Raw genomic sequence first — 18081 nt, 5'->3', positions numbered from 1 at the left:
GGCTACTTAGGGGGCCCAGGGAGAGTCAGACTCTCCAGCTGCCTCTACTGGAATGTTCCAAGCCATGCCACGAGGGGGGCCCAGGCTTCATCCTGCTCCCCAGCTTGGCATCTCTGAGCCGGAAGCTTCCTTATAGCGGGTTCCTCCTCTCACAGAGGCATTTACCGGCACGGCTTGTGGGCGGCCATCTCCCTTGCGGGACCCATCCCCCTGGTCTTCTGTCTTTCAGGGACTCAGCAAGGTTTCTGACCTGTTCTTACTCCAAAACTGGCATAGAATTTTAAAACTGTACACTTTTTATGATATTTAAGGACTTTGGGTTAAAAAAGGGAAATCAGAGCATATCTTTAATATTAATTTTTAAGATTTTTAAAAATTTATTTGAGAGAGAGTGAGGGAAAGCACCAGCAGGGGGAGGGGCAGAGGGAGAAGCAGGCTCCCCGCTGAGCAAGGAGCCCCATGTGGGACTCCATCCCAGGACCCTGGGATCATGACCTGAGCCAAAGGCAGATGCTCAACTGACTGAGCCACCTAGGCTCCCTTAACCTTAATTTTTAAATATGAATATTTTATGCTATGTGCCGGGCCCTGTGGCAGTTAGGGCCCCGGCAGAGAATGAACGGCTGCCTTAGCTTTGATTGTGATGAGAACTGAATGCAAGGACCATTTGTAGAGGCGTGAGTGGGGTGAAGGGGACCAGCTAGGACTGGTGAGGCGCCCAGGAGTTAGTACCGGGGCCAGTGGTAACCACCCCTGGACCCGAGGGAGCAAGGGGCAGCACGGCATTCCCTGAGGCTGCTACACATAGCTTTAGGGGATGCTGGGGACCATTTGCCAGGAACTGAGTTGTGGGGGGAGCAACCACGGCCCGAGCAATGTCACGGAGCATAGGGCTGGTGGGGGCGGGGAGAGGCCCGACCTCTCTCCCCTCTCATCCGCCGATCTGTCAGTGCCTCCCTTTAACTGGAAAAGGTCCCAGCACCATGGTCTGGGGGCCAGGGGCCAGAGATGGGGAGTGGGGAGAGAGAGGAGCAGACAATAGCCAGCACAGCCCTCTTCTAGGCCCTACGTGGACACCATCCCTCCAGTAGCTCCGCGTTTCACAAAGGAGGACACCGAGCACTCTTGGGTCTAGTGACTCCGTGCTCGTTCCCACCTCCGGAATTCGCCTCCGCCCTTCCCTCGGCCGGGGGCGCCTCCTGTCCTTTCTCCAGCTCCTCGTGTGGCCTCCATGGGCAGCTTGCTTCGGGTCTCTGTCACATGGCATCGCCAGTGTCCGCGGGCACCTGCAGAAAGGGTGCTGGCTTCTCGAGCCCACGTTTCCCCGGACATTTCATGGCAAATCCAAACCTTCAGGAAAGGTGAAAGAACTGTCTGGAGAACACCCATGTTTCCCCGGGCCCACTTCTCAAACGCACTTGTGCGCTCCTGGGCGTTCCCTGGTCTCTCCTCCGCTAACGCGCCCGCTGCGTAAGGGCAGGGCTGCGTAGGCTTGGGCTCTTGTCTCCGGGGTCTGGAAGAGCTCGGCACATGGAAGGTGACCGTAAATGTCTGACGCGTCAGGCCTTCACAGAGCATTTGGTGTTCGTGAGGGAAGGTGGACGGGGATGGTCACTGATGATGGAATGTCCGTGGTGGTTTCCAGACATCGGACCAGGGCGCTGCGCACCTTCTTTCACCAAAGCCTCACAGGTCAGGCGAGGCAGGGGTTTCCGTCTTTATTTTGCAGACTGAGGGAGGTTTCATCCTTTGTCCAAGGCTCCACGTGCATCCCAGAGGGAGCTGGCACTCAGGTCATCACGCTGCCCTCAGAGTGCCTGCGGGTAACGGCGGACACTGCCTCCTCCACCGATGGGAGGCTAGCTGGGGCTGCGGACCGTGGCCGATGCGTTTCCAAATATCCCAGGCCCTGGCAAGTCGCAGGTAGAATGACTCCTCTTTTTGAAAGAATGAATGAATGAGACTTTGGTGAATATTTTCTGACTCTTGGAACTTACTCCTGGACATCCCTTCACTCCTGGAATATGGTCTCTGAGGGAGCACGCACTTCTCCACAGACTCTTCACGTAGCAGATGGGGGCTCCATGGCTGGAGGGGCAATGCCTCGGCCAAGGTCACACAGGGAGCCAAGGGCAGAGCCAGCACGCTGACTTCCTGCCCAGGGCTCGCTGTTTTCCCTTCCTTTCCAGATCCACTGGGGCATCTAGATTGATATCAATCACTAACCCACAGCCCGAGATCCCAAAGAAACCGTGTTTCCTAAGAACCTCCCTGAGTCTGCAGGTGCCTAACCAGGCATGTGCTGATGGCACTTTCCTCCTTTCTCCTTCACGGAGAGTTTCAGGACTTCCAAGGCTTGAGGTTGCATGTAAGAGTGTGTTTATACACTTTTCTCAGGAAAGGATCCAGAGTTTACACTAGGCTCTCAAAGCAAATACAAAAACTGTGACCCCAAAAAGTGGGGGGGGGGCCTCCCTTTTGTGTTCTTTCCAGTGGTTCCCCAACGTTTTGATTGTGGAGACAATAGAATTTTCAAAAGAGTATTAGCATGCAAAATTTTGCAAAGTAAACCCGTGAAAAAGAAATTAACCACTGTCACAACACTATCATATCATAAAAGGACATTTTAACCCCCCAAACCAAGGGCAGATTCTTGGGGTGGGGCGTAGTGACAGGTCTTCAAGTCGATAAAGGGGCTTTAACACACTGTCCCTGTCCTTATTTTGCTCCTTTGTCCTCGCCGGAAAATGTCAGTGTGGACCTGCCTTTGGAATCCTCTCTCTGCACCTTCTGGACAGAGAGGCAGGGGCTTAGAGCTTGTGTTCTAGAAGCTGCAGGCCGTTCTGAAAGGCATCTGCCGGGGCTGGCTGGGCGCGGGCTCTGCTGGGTTCCTGGGTGGTGTTTCCAGCACGGCGGGTGTCAGTGACGCTTTCCTGGGCTTTCCAGCTGGGCGTGAACACAGGTATGTTTACGAGTTTCACAGTGGGAGGTGATGTCCTTGTCCATCGGGCTCAATTTCCTCTCAAGTATTTTGGGAGAGGATCTGGAGAATGCAGGCTCTGAGCGGCTGAAGCAACCTGCTGGCTCCATCCCCCTTGGAAGGGAAACCCTGGTGTGGGAGAGGGCTGAGGGGAGCCACGAAATCGCCAGGTAGAGGAGGCGGGGGCCATGTGTGATGACTCCCCCCTTCTGCTTGCCTGGGTCCCTCCCTCCCTGCTGCATGAGGCTACTGCCTTTCAGACAGGCCCTTGTCCCTCCTGCCTGGGATTCCCCGTCAGGCCAGCGTCAGCACCCTGGCTGGCGTTCTCCCCCGCTGGGCCCCTTCTCTCCTTGGCTGAGGACAGGCAGGAGGACCTGGCTTCATACAGAGATTTTTCTAGGGAAGCTTTGCTCAGGAGGAAAGTTGGTCCCCCGGGAGTGGGTTTCTGGGAGGGGAGGGGAGAGCCGTGGGCTGCGGACCTGGGTCCCTTTGTCTCCGTAAGTGGGCAGAGTCTCCATGAGTGAGTCCTAAGCCAACGGGCACTATCGGGCACGGGATATGTGCCTGATACGTGGCTCCAAAGGCCCCAGGCTCTGTGTCTGCATCTCAAATGGAGTGGATAATGCTCCCCTGCCCCAGATACCCTCTTTGAGCTCGGGCGGGACTCGCCAGCTGTCTGTGGAATCAGCAGCGGGACAGACACCCACCCATGAGCAGGGCCCCTTTCCGATGCTGCCGCGCCTGCCGTGTTTGCAGCTGCTCCCACGTGAGGTCCTTTCTCGCAGAAGCACACGTGTGATTTAGCGGTCAGTCCGGCCGGGTGACGCCTGAGGGGCTGGGTACTTGCTGGACAGGCAGTTGCTCGAGGTCACTTAGTGAGTAAGGGCAGAGCCCACCGCACACACCTGGTCTGGGAGGGCTTGGGGAATGCTCTTCGCTCCCGATGCTACTGATAAGGGCCCTTTTGCCCAGGTTTGTTGATACGACAAAGACAGTAAATGTTTTTAGAAATAGTTGGGGGCCTTAATTAGGGAAAAAAAATGACCAGATGGTCTGTATCACTGAACCTTCTCAGGGAAAGCCCTAGTATTAGTTTCAGATATGCTGGGGATGCTGGCCAAGGATAAGCAGTGTGCCCCGCTGGGGTCCCCGCAGCACCTGTTTCTCCAGGAGATACCAGATTCGGAGTCGCAAGGAGTTACTCAGAGTTTATAAGTTAATTTGCATGGTTTGCTTAATCAGCACAGTTGCACAGTTTAAATGGTTTCCAAAGGACTTGAAAGCACTTTGGGTTCTTAACGAAGTTCTAGAATTCCCTGCCTTCTCATTTGCCTGTGAATTGGTTCTGCAAACCGTATTTTTGTTTTGTTTTTGAAATCACAAACAGATGTTTATGTTTAGACTGCCGGCTCCAGTTAAACACAGGCTTCTCTACTTCTCTGCCCAGTGTGCTCTGTCAGGGGTGGGAAGGGGGGTTCTGGCCAGGCCGGAGTCCTGTTCCCGGGGCTCTCCTCTGAGCTGCCTCCAGTGACTGGCTGCTCCCTTTACAGTCTCCTATGGGGGAGGGGGCGGCCCTGGGGAAGAAAGGGAGTGGGCTTCCAGGGCCAGTCTGCAAGGCTTCGAACCAGCCCTCGTCCTGTCTTGCCTGCGGGGTCCCTGCCTACTGGCTGAGGAGGTCTGAGTGACGGAGAGGAGGGTCCGCATGCCCAGCTCCGTGCCCCACCCAGAGAATTGCTCAGCAAATGTGTGCTCCCTGCTTTTCCTTCACGCTTCCTGGAGTTCCCAATCCAGCCTTCCCTACCCTCTTCTGGGCCACAGGGTATGGCTCAGTGAGGGCCCCAGGGCAGGGAACTAGTACAGCCCTAGTTCTAGCCCCGGGAGAGCGCTACACAGCCTGTGGGAATCATCTCCAAATGCCAAGGAGAGCAGAGGGCGTGGCCAAGGTCTTGGAGAACCTTGGGGTGCAGAATGGACCAGGGCGGGGGGGGGGAGCCAGGGGGAAAAGGGGGTCCCCCCAATGGGAGGAAAGGAGAGATGTAGGGGGATGGGCACTGAGGCAGCCGAGGGGCTGATGCCCAGGGAGGGCAGACTGGGAGGGGAGGCCTGGGGGCCGTTGCAGGACGCATACTCTGGACCACTGGCCGCACGGCCCCTGGTTCGAATCTCACCCTTGCCAGCATAGTGGACAAGTCACCACACCTTCCTTAGTTTCAGTTTCCCTATGTGTGAAGTGGGGCTCTTAGGAAAATAAAATAAAATAATGCATATTTACACAGGCCTGCCCCACAGCGGGCACTTGAGACGTGGTAGATGAGGTAAAAAACAGAAACCCCTAGAGTCCCAGCCTCACCTTGACATTTGCTAGGCGTTTGTGTTTCTTATGCACTAAGCCTGAGGCCAGGGGCACCTCAGCTGGCTCAGGTGGGCCCCTTTCTCCAAATATATCAGCTCCCTACGCCACCGTGGGGCAGCGGGGAGCCTGCTTCTCTACAAGGGGAAGCCCCAGAAGGTGAGGACGGAGGAACGAACGCATGGCTTTCCCTCCAGCCCAGCCCAGTCGCAGTGCTCCTTGCCTGCTTTCTCAGGAGCTAGGCTCCAGTGCTTGTCTCAGCCACCCCCGGCTCACAGTCCTTTAGGGGCAGAGAGGCACGTCAACACGTATTCACTCACCAGTGTTTATTGAGTGCCTGCTATATGCCAGGCGTGTGTGAGGGGCTGTGGAGCCAGGCAGAAGACAGAGTGACAGCACGCTAGGCAAGAGAATCTCGCCACCCAGGAACAGGTGCCCACCCGTTCAGCTTTCTCCCCCTGCCCCTGCCCGGTGCGACCCCGTGCTCCGTAGGGGGAAGGCAGAGTAGGGGGCAGGGCTGGGCCCTTGGCACCTGGGAAAGCCTGGAGTGGCCATGGTCCCGCCCTGAGTGTGGGTCTCCCCGTGGCTGGACAGCTGAGCAGGATCCGTGTTCAAGTCCTGATTCGAACCCAGGAAGGTCAGGGCAGAGACTGGCAGAGAAGCTAGTGGCAGGCTGTGGAAACAATTTGGTGGTTTCTCAAAAGGTTAAACATAGAACAACCGTATGACCCAGCAATTCCACTCCTCGGTATATATCAAAAGAAATGAAAACAGGGGCTCAAACTCAAACAGATACTTGCACCCCAATGTTCATCGCAGCATTGTTCACAATGGTCAAAGAGTGGAAACAACCCAGGTGTCTGTGGACGGATGACTGGATGAACAAAGTGATACGTGTGTAGGATGGAGTAGTATTCAGCTATAAAAGGAACGGAGTCCTGACACGTGCTGTAATGTGGCTGGATCTTGGAAACACTGTGCTTAGCGAGAGAAGCCAGGCACAGAAGACAAACTCTGTAGGAGCCCATTTGTACGAGGCACAGGCAAATTCATAGAGCCAGAAAATAGAATAGGGGTTACAGAGGCTGGGGGGCGGGCGGAGGGGGAGTTACTGTTCGCTGGGCACAGAGTTTTTGTGGGATACTGGAAAGTTCCAAGCGTAAATCGGGGTGAGGCTTGTGCAACATTGGGAATGTATTTGAAGCCACTGAACTATGCACTTACAAATGGTTCAAGTGATAAATATTATGCTATGTATATTTTATAGACATTTCTAGAGAGCAAGTGGCGGCACAGAGAGATTCCTCCTCCTGCAGGCACCCCCCCTAACGTGGGTCCCTTTAGCCACCCTGAGCCGTGGAGATGGTCCTGAAGCCTAGGAGGGGGAGACGGTGCAAACTGCGCTCTCGGCATCTCAGGAGCCCAACGGTGGCACGAGTGGAGAAGGTTCGGAACGAAGTGGGGGAAAGCCCTCAGCTCTCTGGGAGACAGCATTTCTAGGATGGGGATAAGTCCATCCCCCTCTTGGTTGCTGGGCAGATTAAATGCACCAACACATGTCTGGTCCTCCGAACACTACAGTAAGCGCTCCAGAAATGTTGTCTGCTAGCGTTTCATGTGTGGTGTTGGTGAGGGAGAAAGAATGGAAGGGGAGAGGAAGGAAAGGCTGCGAGTCTCTCGATTCCTTCGGCTTGGAAAAATGCTTTACAGCATGGAATCACACCAAGTCCCCCTTTCCCCTGGGAGAGGGGTAGGCGTGGAGGGTATGATGTCCCTGCTGCATCACTGCCTCTGCCAGCGGCGGCGGGACCCTGGGCAAAGGTCCCCAGTCCTAGAGGGGCGGATTCCTGTGAATAGGGATGGGGGGGGGGCGGGGCGGGAAGCAAAGTCATGTTCGGCTGGGGGCGGTCAACCTCATTGCAGGATTGTTGAGTCTCAGGGAGTTTGGGTTTCCCAGGGGAAAAAGCCAGTGTCCTGCCAGAGAGCTGACGTCACTGCCCTTTTAAGAGGATGCTGGGAACCAGCTGTTGTGCAGACTCCCTGTGAGCCCAGATGTGCAGTGGGAGCCCCGCGGCACACAGATCCCAATACAGCCCGCAAAACAACAGCAGCTGTTGTGGGTCTGGCCGGCAGGGCTGTGTGTCTGGGCCTTTGGAAACAGGACGGCAAGCGGGGCTGGGCTTCTTCCCAGCTCGGGGAGGTGGTGCTCAGGGGGTGCGCCCAGGGGCACTGCGGGTGTTGGGGCCATCCGGCTGTGCCCAGTGAGGGCCAGTGCCCAGCCCCCTCCAGCTGGAAAGCGGTGCAGAAATCAGTGTCTAGCCCCTGTTTTATAGCTGAGAACCATGAGGTCCGCAGGGGAGGGGTGTTGCGTGATTGCAGCGTCCTGCACAGAACTAACTGAGGTTGAGACTCAATCTTGGATCGAAATCAAGGTTCATATGATCTGTCTCCGGCTAGTCTGGGTGAATGTGTGGCCGGGATCATTTCATTTGTGGCCAGTCCTTGGTGCTCTCGAGGGTCCTGCCTGTGATGGGGGTTGATCTCTTTTTGCATGTGACACTAACCCTAACCATGTGGTGAGAATCTGAGCTGCGCCAGGCCCGCTCCCCTCCCTGTCCTGCACTGTGCGAGGCTGGGCAGACCTCAGTCTGGCCCTGCCCGCGTGTGTTGCCGCTCGGGCTATGGAAGCCTTAGCTGGAAAAGGCCTCATCAGGCAGCAGGGTGGGGGGCGTGGAGAGGGATCCCATGAGCAGATTAAGGGGGTGGGTCTGCCCTTCTGGGGTCACAACTTGCCTAGGCCAAGTGGGCATCTGCCGTGCCCAGAGGAAGAGCTGCCCCCAGCTGGAACTGACTCAGTCGTGCCTGGGGCCTTTGAGAAGTGAGAGGCCTGGGTAGGTAAGAGTGAAGAGCCATCCGTCCCCGTCCACGAGAGGCTCTCATTGTCAGTGACAGAGAGGCGGTGGCCGGGCCAGCCCTTCCACCCGGCCGTGAGTGCTCCCTCTGTGGCAGCCTCCCAGAGGGAGGTGGGGGGGGCAGCCGTGGCTGGCTCTGGAGTCAGCCTGGTGGTCTTTCTGCCCAGCCATGTTGCAGACGGGACCAGAGATTTAGACACACCGAGCCCCTGATCCACTCGTAAGGCTGCACGCTCTGGGAAGACAGGTTTCTGTGTCACCTGACAGCTCACCTTTGGAGCCCGTCACAGGCGGGACAGCTACCTCTAGAGGTAATGAGCCCCCTGCCTGTGGGAGAGTTCAAGCACAGGCTGAAAGAGTCTTCGGTGGGTTCCATTCATTTATTTACCCAATACCCATCTAGTCACCCATTCAGTATTTTTCTTTTCTTTTTTTTTTAAAGATCTTATTCATTTATTTGACAGAGAGAGACAGCCAGCGAGAGAGGGAACACAAGCAGGGGGAGTGGGAGAGGAAGAAGCAGGCTCCCAGCGGAGGAGCCTGATGTGGGGCTCGATCCCAGAACGCCAGGATCACACCCTGAGCCGAAGGCAGACGCTCAACGACTGCGCTACCCAGGCGCCCCACCCATTCAGTATTTTTCAAGCAGCCAACTTACGCCAGGGGCTGGACTGTTGATTCCATGATGACTAGGATAGGAGAGCCCCGTGGCCTGACAGCGGGCTGTGACCTCGACCTGGAAACCAGGGAAGGCTTCCTGGAAGAACCTGTCTTGGAAGCTGAAGACTGAAGGTGGAGGAGGACTTCGGGTGGTGGAGAAAAGCTGCAGAAAGAGGAGGCGGCATGTGGGAAGGGCAAGAAAGATCATGCCCAGAGGAGGAGCGGGGAAGCTCTGTGAGGCAGGGCTTGGGGAGGGGCAGCTGAGAGTGAGGTCAGCATGTGGGTCGCATTAGGGGGTCTGAGCTTTATCCCGGGAGCCACAAGGAACCAGTGACGAGTTTTAAGCAGAGCAATGACATAGTCAGATGTGTGTCTTAGCTGGTGTTTCTAGAAGCAAACCTTGAGACAGGGGTTTACAAGCAGGTAGTTTTTGTGGGGGGTGATTCCAGAAAATACCAGTAGGGGAATGAGGGATTGAGACCGGAAAGGAGGCCAGCCAGGAGAGCATGTGTGGTCAAGCAAGTCACCGCTGTGGGCATGGGAGCTTCCCCCTGCAGGGGGACTCTGGGGGTCAGGATGGAATATGTCTGTCAGAGTTACCCCCCATGACAGGGCGGGAGCTGCAGTGTTTATGCGACACCCACCTCCCGTGGGCCATTGGGGGAAGGCTGCCTGGGATGGGGGGGCGTGGACACGCCGCCCTGGCTCTCCTGGCTTCCCCATGCGGCAGGTAGAACAGGCCTAGCTCAGGCCCTCAGGCAGAGACGTGGGGGCCGGCGCAGAGTGGGCCGAGGGAAGGCGGCAGGGTGCCGGCTCCACAGCGGCCATGGGCAGCAGACAGGAGCCCAGGGACCCGGGAGTAGCCCACAGCTCCCATGTCTGAGAGATGTTGCTGTGCCCCGGGGAGGCTGTGGTTATGAGCAGAAGGGGACAAATGTCGGGATGTGGAAATGCCCAGACCTGGGGGATTCAGGAGAGCTGTGGAGAGGCTGCCCAGCCTCCCAAGGCCATAAGGGCCCCTGCGCCTCCCTGAGGGCTCTCCCCACCCCCACACCACCTGTTCTCCAGCAGATCCCCCTCTGCAGCCTCCAGGGCAGTGGGGCTGTGCCCTGGAGACCACTCAGTGCGTTTGAAGGGAGAAGAAGGTGCTGTTTGAACTGCTTTAAAAAAAACCCAGACTGGGCTGTGCTCAGTGCCAGCTCCGAGTCCGAGGAGAGACCACTTGGACCTAGGGGGGCGATGAGAGAAAAGCAACGCAGCCTAGACCCCCAGCCTGAATGCCACGCCGCCCCCTGGACCTTCCTCCAAGTCCATATCTGTCTCCCCGTCAGACAGGCCGCCAGAGGGCAGGTGCCCTGCATGGCTAGTTTGCGGGACCTGCTTTACAGAAGGCGCTCTGGAACCATCTGCTCAAGGCTGGAAGCCGTGAATGGTCCCAGCCGTTCTGTGCTCCGTGCGCTTGGGAAGGGGAGGAAGTGCTGGGGCCAAGTGAGCAGCTTCTAAGGACGGATGGGGGTGGGAGGATGGTTGGGAAAGGGGACGGGAGTGTTGAAGCAGGGAGAGAGAAGATGGACGGTGTCATCAAGCCAGGGTTTTTATTTGCCAGAAAGAGAGGCCAAGTCTGGATAAAATCAGTAGAAAAAGAATGTAGCTGTAACCAGTGACCAAGGGTTACAGTGCTGTACTGACCCCCAGGTCCCTCCAGCCGAGCTGGGGTAACTCCGAGGTACGCGTTCTTCGTGTTCTTCGTTGGCTCTGGGGGCCCACAGTGGCGTCTTGCTGAATGGAGGGCCACCGTCCCTTTCCTGGCTCACTCCTCCTCTCCCCTGCTGGGCTTCCTGGGATTGCCTCCCACATAAATCACCTGTCTTCAAACCTTGGGCTCACCTCTGCTCCTGAAGGGACCCCACACCTGGGGCAGGTGTCTCCTACCGACAGACCGCATCACATGTCCTTTCCTAGTTGCAGGGGAGGTTGGGGAAGCAAGAGTCGGGGATTTTCAGCTGCTGGGGTGGGGGGAGCTCTGCTTTCCACCGGGACTCACAGGTACTGTTGTCATCGGGGCCCCTAATGGTCCTTTGGGGCTGTTACAACAAGATACCTCAGACCGGGTGACTTACAAACGGGAGAAATGCCTTCCTCTCAGTTCTGGAGGCTGGAAGCCCCAGGTCAAGGTGTCGGCGGATTTAGTGGGCCTGCTTTCTGTTTGTAGAGAGCACCTGCCCATGGGTCCTCCTATGGCGGAAGGGGCCTGGGATCCGTCTGGGGCCTCTTTTACAATGGCCCTCATCCCGCTCACATGCCCTCCCATAGCACCCCCCTCCTGAGGCAAATCACCTTGGGGGTTACGACTTCAGCCTATGAATTTTGAGGGGGCACAAACAGTCAGGCTATAGCTGAAGCCAATGGTATATTCAAATTGTAATAATTTCCGGAAGGATTGTTTATAAAGGTCTGTGTACAAAGGTGTGGAGGCTAGAGAGAAACACACGGGACAGTGCAGTAACTCAGGATTAGGACAGCGGAGCTGCTGCCATCCCCGGGTCTGAAGGGGTGAGAGAGGGGGCAGTTGCCCAGAGAGAGACAGGCAGAGACCCCCTGGGGAGGAGCAGTGACCCAGCTAGACACGGCCACCTCACTGAGAGACTGGAGAGATGCGGACGCTCTAGTCTCTGAAATTCCACCCACCCCTCCGCCCCCGTCTCCTGCCCACTACAGACGGGTGCAGACAGATCAGCTCCTGGCCCGGAGCAGGGTGGGCCAGGGTGAGGACAGAACCTCAGGAGGGCCAGTGGAGGCCATGTGGCCCAGCAGGGAACTCCCCGAGCGAGCAAGGGGCCTCGGGCTGACAGTCTTCCGGTCTGTGCGGGGTGGAAGGGAAAATGTCACACCGGGTCTCGAATTAGGGCTGAGGGCGAGCTGTCCCTCAACAATACCTGCCCATTCCTCCTCCTCGGCCATCCCACACCTTTTGGCCCAAGGGCCTTTTTCTCTAGAGCCGTGTTGGTCTCTCCCAATGCTGGGGCTCAGAGACCTGGCTCTGCCGGTAACCTCTGCAACCACAGTTACGCCCTCTGGGTCCCAGCTTCCCTAGATGGAAAGCCAGGAGGGGTAACAAGATGCCCTTTCAGTACCTGTTATGGAACACTGACCTTCTAGAAAGGCTCGTGGCCCCCTTCCAAACAGTCTGAGAGGGGAGAAAAATGAAGAGTATCCTTCTGGGGAAACCAAGGCCCAGGGAACAAAGCGGTTGCTGGAGGTCACTGATCCTGCGAGCCCTTAAACAAGGCTCCCCTCTTTGGTCAGAGTGGTTCCCCGAGCCAGGCCTGCTTTCCCAGAGAGGTGCGGCCCACAGCCATGTTTATTTTCAATTAATGCAGCGGCCAGCGTGACCGTTCAAGATTTTTCTCGTGCTCTTGTTTGTGCCCGTGGCTGTGGAGGGAAAGGTGTAAGGACACTGGCTTCAACCAGCCTTGCAGGGCCAGCCAGTCCCTCCTGCCCGCTCAGGGTCAGTGTAATATGACTGCTGGGCTTTGGAGAGTACGGGTCCACACAAACCTCAAAGGCCTTAATTTGCAGAGAGTTTCAAAGAGAGGCAGGAAGCCAGGCCAGCAACTCCGAGCTGACGGCAGTGCCGCACAGCCCAATCCCGCCAGTTCTAGGAGTCTGCCCGAATCTCGCCACCCACCCCTGTGGGCCGGTGTCCCAAGCACGTGAAACAAAGACCATTTCATCTGATGGCAGAACCCGAGGCTCTGGGGCTGCATGCCAAGGCCAGGAAGCCTCAGACACCCGCTTGTTAGAGCCACTGCCTTCTCCCCTCCAACTGTGGGGGACCCAGGAGAGCTCTTCAGCCCGTCAGATGCGTTCTGTTGAAATGACGGCTTTCAAGCCTATGGCTCTGGATGGATTACGGCCTGCACACACGTTCTCTTTGACTTGTACGTAGGTTTATTTTTACAAAGTGAACTGCATTGCCAACAAGTAGAGAAGTTAATTTGGGGTTTCTGGCTACTTTCAGAAATTCAAAGCCCTGCCAGCCTTCCTGCCTGGGAACGCTTGGCGGGGGCAGAGCTGCAGCCCCCCCCCCTGAAAATCACGTGCCCTTCAGCTCACTAGAGTCCTCACCGTTCCCTGTGGCCACCTGGCTGGGAGCGGAATGCTGTTGCCTTTGACCCCCGAGTCTGTGCTGCTGTGTCTTGAATCAAGAGTTACGAGGGAAGTAAAATATTTTGGGTCCCACGTTTCCCACGAAAGTTGAAAGCGAGTCTGTTGATTCCCAGCCTGCTGCGGGGTGAGCCACCTGTCCTGCTGGGTAGGGTTGCTGATGTAGACGTTGGTCTCTGGGACCTTGTTTGGTCCCAGCCCTCTCCTCTGCCATGACCACCGCCACGACGGCCGCCATCACCGCACACGCATCAGTCCTCTGTCAGGCCGTGCACACACGGGGCAGGTCCAGATAGTCCTGGATTTGGCTGAGGGGCAAAGCTGGCTGGGCAAAGAAGAGAGAGCCAGCGGAGCGGCTGCGACAGGCAGGGTTAGACCCAGTGGGATGAAGAATTCCCCATGCTGGCAAGGGCTACGAGGGAAGGTCTTCAGCGACAGCAAGTGGCCTGGGAGGAAGGGCCTCCTGGCCTTCTGCCCAGCTCCTGACCCAGGCTGTGGCTGAGCTCATTTCTAGGGCTTGAGAACGTCAGAGAGCTAAGGCAGTTTGGACAGCGGACTCAGGGCTGACCTGTAAATTCAGCCACGTCATTGAAAAAAAAAAAGTAAGCCTCAGTTTTCCATCTGTCTAATGGGGATATGAGGATAGGTCCTGGCTCCCTCCGTGACACCCCCTTTGGTCCAGGCTGGGTCCCCCGGCCCTCTCAAGGCCCACTGCGCTCACCACACCGGCCCGCTCCGGTTTCCTGGAGGAGCCCCCAGAAGACCGTGGGGGGCATACTGCAGGCAGGTAGGCCCCTCCAGGTGAGGCAAGCACTTGGCCTGGTAGGAGAATCTCAGGTGACCGTGGTTCAGGTGGCATCTCACCTCATGGGAGCCAGTCTGTGCTTTCTGGTCACAGGTGCCGAGGAGGTCGTCGTCCCAGCCATTGTCTTGGTCCCAGACCTGCACCCTCAGGGGCCCCCCCGTGGACAGGAGCACGTCCCCGAAGTCCAGCCGCGTCATCCACTTGGGGTGGTTGTTGTTCCACACCGTGTTGGTTCTCAGCTCCTGGCCTCCGAAGAAGACTTTCAGATAGGCGTCTGTGGCGGTGAAGTGATCTCCCCACAGGCCTGCCGCCTGGAAGTTCATAACCTCCAAGCGGGCCAGGCCCCTCTGCCGGGGGCAGCAGTCCTGGTTGGTGGTCGCCGAGCTGTGGCACACGCACTGGCATGGGTTGTGGGGGCTCTTCCGCTGTCCCGGGGGGCAGGGCCTGCTGCAGTCCTTCCAGCGGGCCCGGTCCATCACGTACTTGCTCACGGCCTGCCTGAGCGCCTCCCGCCGGGGGTCCTGGCTCTCCACGAGCACGTGCAGGGGTTCCAGGGTATAGTCCACCAGGCCGGGTCTGTCCAGCAGTGAGTTCATCCAGGCTGAGAACTGCTCCGGCCCGGCCTGGGTCCCAAACAGCAGGTTGCCCACGGAGGTGTGGTGGCCCCCGACTATTTGGGAAAAGCGTTCCTGGTAGGACTGGTGGAAGGAGGTCTCCATCTTGTGCTGCTTCTTCTTCTCCTCACAGGCCTTGAATTCTGATGACGAGCTGGCGCGGCCACTTATGCTGACCTGGGCCTCGACGGCCAGGCAGTCCTCCACCTCGTTGGCCGTGAGCCCGTCCAGGGCCAGCTCACAGGTGCGCAGGGCAGTGAGCACCGAGATCCGGCCGCCCAGCTCCACGGACCGGATGAAGTGGGTGCCGTAGCTGGAGATGAGCCTGAGGTAGTCAGCCTCTGTGGAGGTGTTGAAGCTGGGGGGCAGGTCGCTGAGGGCCCTCTGGAAGTTGGGGTGGAGTGGGGGAGAGTGTACCAGGTGAAAACTGAAAGGGGAGAGAAACATCAGATGGGCCAGCAGTGGTTCGTTTTCCCCATTCAGCCACCCCTCCAGGCTGCCTGAGAAAACATGTACATGACAGAAAGAGACCTTGAACCCAGGCGGCCTGGCTCCAAGCCCAAGCTCCGAACCGCCGAGCTGTCACGGAAACCCATTCCGTCCATTGCTCCTTGGTGACCTACGTATGCTGCATTTCTGCTTTTCCTTTGCAAAGTAAACTTTTCTCTTTCCTTTGTACTTTCTAGTTAGAAAAATGATGATACGACACTGATGGTGACCCTCTAGCTCTGGAACCCAGTCCTGTGGCCTTGTGCGTCTGTCCCCTAGATTGCGCTCCTGGCAGCTCTGGCCACAAGGCAGGAGGCGCCCTGTCGCACTGTGGGAGAAATCAGGGTGGGTGACTTGGGTCCTCCATGGAGACCATGTATTTCTGGGGTGTGGGACCCAGGACCCTGAGGAGAGGGGTGTGACTGCTGCTATCTAGCACTGTAGCCCAGCACAGAGCCTGATACAGGACAGACACGATTGTGGTCAAATGGGTGAATGAGGCCCAGTGATGGGAAGTCTCCTGCCAGGTCTCCTGCCCACAGGACAGAGGGGACGGGGCCCCCAGTAGATCCAAATGGTACCATGTTGGGGATCTCAGCACAGCCGTGCTTGCTTCTTCCCACCTGCTCTCTCCTGGGGCTCTTCCTGTTCAGGGGCCCCAGGGAGGAGGCCTGAGGGCACCGTGCCACCCAGTGTTCAGGAACCAGGGTTGTGTAGCCTGCTGGTGGACGCAGCCTCCGAGTCCCCACCCTGCCATCCCAGGGCTCCTGGAGCACGCCGAGTTTCCCAGCCCTTATTCCGCGCCCCTCCAGCCCCCCGCCGTGCTCACCTGTAGAAGCGACATACCACCAAGTCAGTGGTGAACCTATACTGGTCCCGGTGGCTCTTGTGGGCAGCGAAGTTGGCCATCTCGGAGTGCGAGCCGGCCACGGTCACCTGCACATTGACGCTGGGTTTGGGAGACACATCCAGCCCCACCCGCCAGTCGTTGCGAATGTTGCTGGCCGCCTCCCTGGCCACGCCGTCGGTGGAGCTGGCCTTGGCCCTGACCACTTGGCGCTGGCAGCCTGAGCCCTGGGCGCGCCAGCCGGTCAGTGCCAGGGGCAGGCGCTGGAGGGCGTCCTCCTGCAGGGCATTCTGGCAGAGGGTGCAGGTGCCGTCGGGGCGCAGGAAGCTCTCTGTGTCCACTGGGAAGGAGCCCGAGCGCCTGAGCGTGGTCACGTCCACACCCTCCCCGGCCAGCGCCACGCCAGGTACGAACACGCGGTTGTTCCGGCACTCATTGCGGGTGGCCGTGCGGCAGGGTGCCGGGGTGGGCGTGGGCAGCAATAGGAGGAGGAGGCCCGGGAGGAACAGGCGGGCGCCCATGGAGCTGCAGAGACGGGGGGCGGGGGGGGGGTGTCTAGGCTCCGGAAGCTGTGGGCAGAGGTGTGGAGGGTGAACCATCATGGCATATGGAATGGAGGGGGAATGAGATACCTCGTAAGTCACTGAAAGTCAGAGCTGCAGTGGCCTGTACAGAGCTGGCCCATTCCCCACCTGTACAAGGGGGCCCAAGGATGGGAAGCGATTTGCCAAGGATGGGAGGAGCCCCTTGTTAGGATTTCATTATTTAAGGCCTTACGGGGATCCAGATTGATGGCTTTGTCCCCAGGATCACAACTGCTGCTGGTGGGGAAGGGGCTCTGCACACAGAAGAGGGGGCAGAGCACAGAAAGAGCAAATTTGGGGAGGGATCTGGGACTCTAGAGAAGCCTGGATTCTGGAGAGGTAGCATTTTGGGCCCCAGAAAAAGCCATGCTTTTCCCACCGCACCTCTCTCATTCTCTATCTGTCTGCCCGTCTCCCATGAAGCTCTTAACAGAATTGGGAAAGAAATAATGCGTTGCCCTTATCGTCCCCACCTTCCCGTTGGGGTCCGCTCTCTGAGCCTCACGGGAGAACAGCCACCCAAATTCCAGACTGGAAACTGCGCACATGCCTCTGTCCTTGCACCCATGCAGGGAGGACTTCACGTTCCCTCTCCAGATCTCCTAGTGCCCGCGCCTCCTCGGCTATTCCCTGCCACGCCCTGCAGAGTTCCGGCAGCGCCGCGAGCCACCTGTTGCCTACTGTTGGGCAACCGTCGGCTAGAAATTTCTTCCCTATTTTGAGATGGCTCTGGAGCCTCACAGGGACCTGTTTCTAATCTGGAGTCTCCACACTCTACCCCTATCCAAACTGGACTCCTTGGAGCCCCGTCCCTTCCAGCACCTGCCAGGGACCGCAGCTTCTCTGCGACACGGGCGGCTGTGGGGAGCACGAACCCCTGCTTTCTAGCCTCACCCGAAGGACTGACTGGGTGGTGGGATTCCAGATGACACGCTGGCCCGGGGAAGTAAATAGGAGAAAGCCCTTGGGTCATCCCTCTTAGGAGGCCAGCATGGTGTGTAACCTTAATCCACAGAGCTCCCTCTCTATCCTGGTCCTCATCATCTGATCTCCCAGGGAGCTTGTTTCCAGCTTTCTTAAAGGCTTTCCCCGTCCGCATCTAAAGGGACCTTACAGACGATGCCCTATAACGTTTCCACTTTCTCTATGAGGACACGGAGGCCCGGAGCAGGCGTGAGGTCACCCATCGAGTCGGTGACAGAGCGCAGCCTCGGGTCACAGCACTTCCTGCTCCATCAGGCTCTTCCCCGGATGGAGCAGCCCCACTCCCGGGCCTCTCTGTCCCCACCCAGGGGCTTGCAGCCTCCCCAACGCCCGCCTTCTCCCTACCTGGAGTCCTGTGCGGAGATGCCCTACACAGACATTCTCTCCCCAGAAGACGCTCCCGAAATGGTGGTGTCAGCCCCCAGCAGGCTCACCACACAGCTCATCACCCAGGCCACTGCTCACATCACTTCTGCTTCCTGCCCCGCCCCTCCAGCTGTGGTCGTGGTCCCCTCCGCTCTCCCCCTCCCACCAGCACCCATCCTGTCCTCACCTCCTCATCCGGCCCTTCTGACAGCCCTCCAGGAAGCAAAGCTGTGAGGGCCAGAGTCTCATCCCACAGCAGAGCTGCCTGGGGCACGGGGGCCTGGGCTGACAGGTGAGGCTTGGTGTGGCGCACACAGGGCCTG

General features: G+C 57.9%; 1 protein-coding gene across 1 annotated transcript; it reads right to left on the bottom strand.

Annotated features, from left to right (window-relative positions):
- Window positions 1-12835: 12835 nt before the first annotated feature.
- On the bottom strand, window positions 12836-17835 carry PRF1 (perforin 1). Its single transcript, XM_026504401.4, has 3 exons — window positions 17738-17835; window positions 15807-16393; window positions 12836-14915 (listed from the first exon to the last, which is right to left on the bottom strand). The coding sequence occupies exons 2-3, from the start codon at window positions 16343-16345 to the stop codon at window positions 13787-13789; spliced, it is 1668 nt and encodes a 555-aa protein (XP_026360186.2). The 5' UTR covers window positions 16346-16393; window positions 17738-17835; the 3' UTR covers window positions 12836-13786.
- Window positions 17836-18081: the final 246 nt, after the last annotated feature.

Source organism: Ursus arctos, unplaced genomic scaffold (assembly GCF_023065955.2).
Source record: "Ursus arctos isolate Adak ecotype North America unplaced genomic scaffold, UrsArc2.0 scaffold_7, whole genome shotgun sequence".
NCBI lineage: Eukaryota > Metazoa > Chordata > Mammalia > Carnivora > Ursidae > Ursus > Ursus arctos.
Note: the sequence above shows the minus strand (reverse complement) of the source record. Positions and strands in the feature narration are given on the sequence as shown.

Bases quoted from the DNA above. Each gene is read 5' to 3' on its own strand.
- PRF1 (XM_026504401.4), bottom strand. From the start codon at position 16,345: ATGGGCGCCCGCCTGTTCCTCCCGGGCCTCCTCCTCCTATTGCTGCCC. The intron at 14,916-15,806 runs GTGAGCACGGCG...CTCCCCTTTCAG, and splicing joins GTGGTATGTCGCTTCTACAG to TTTTCACCTGGTACACTCTC.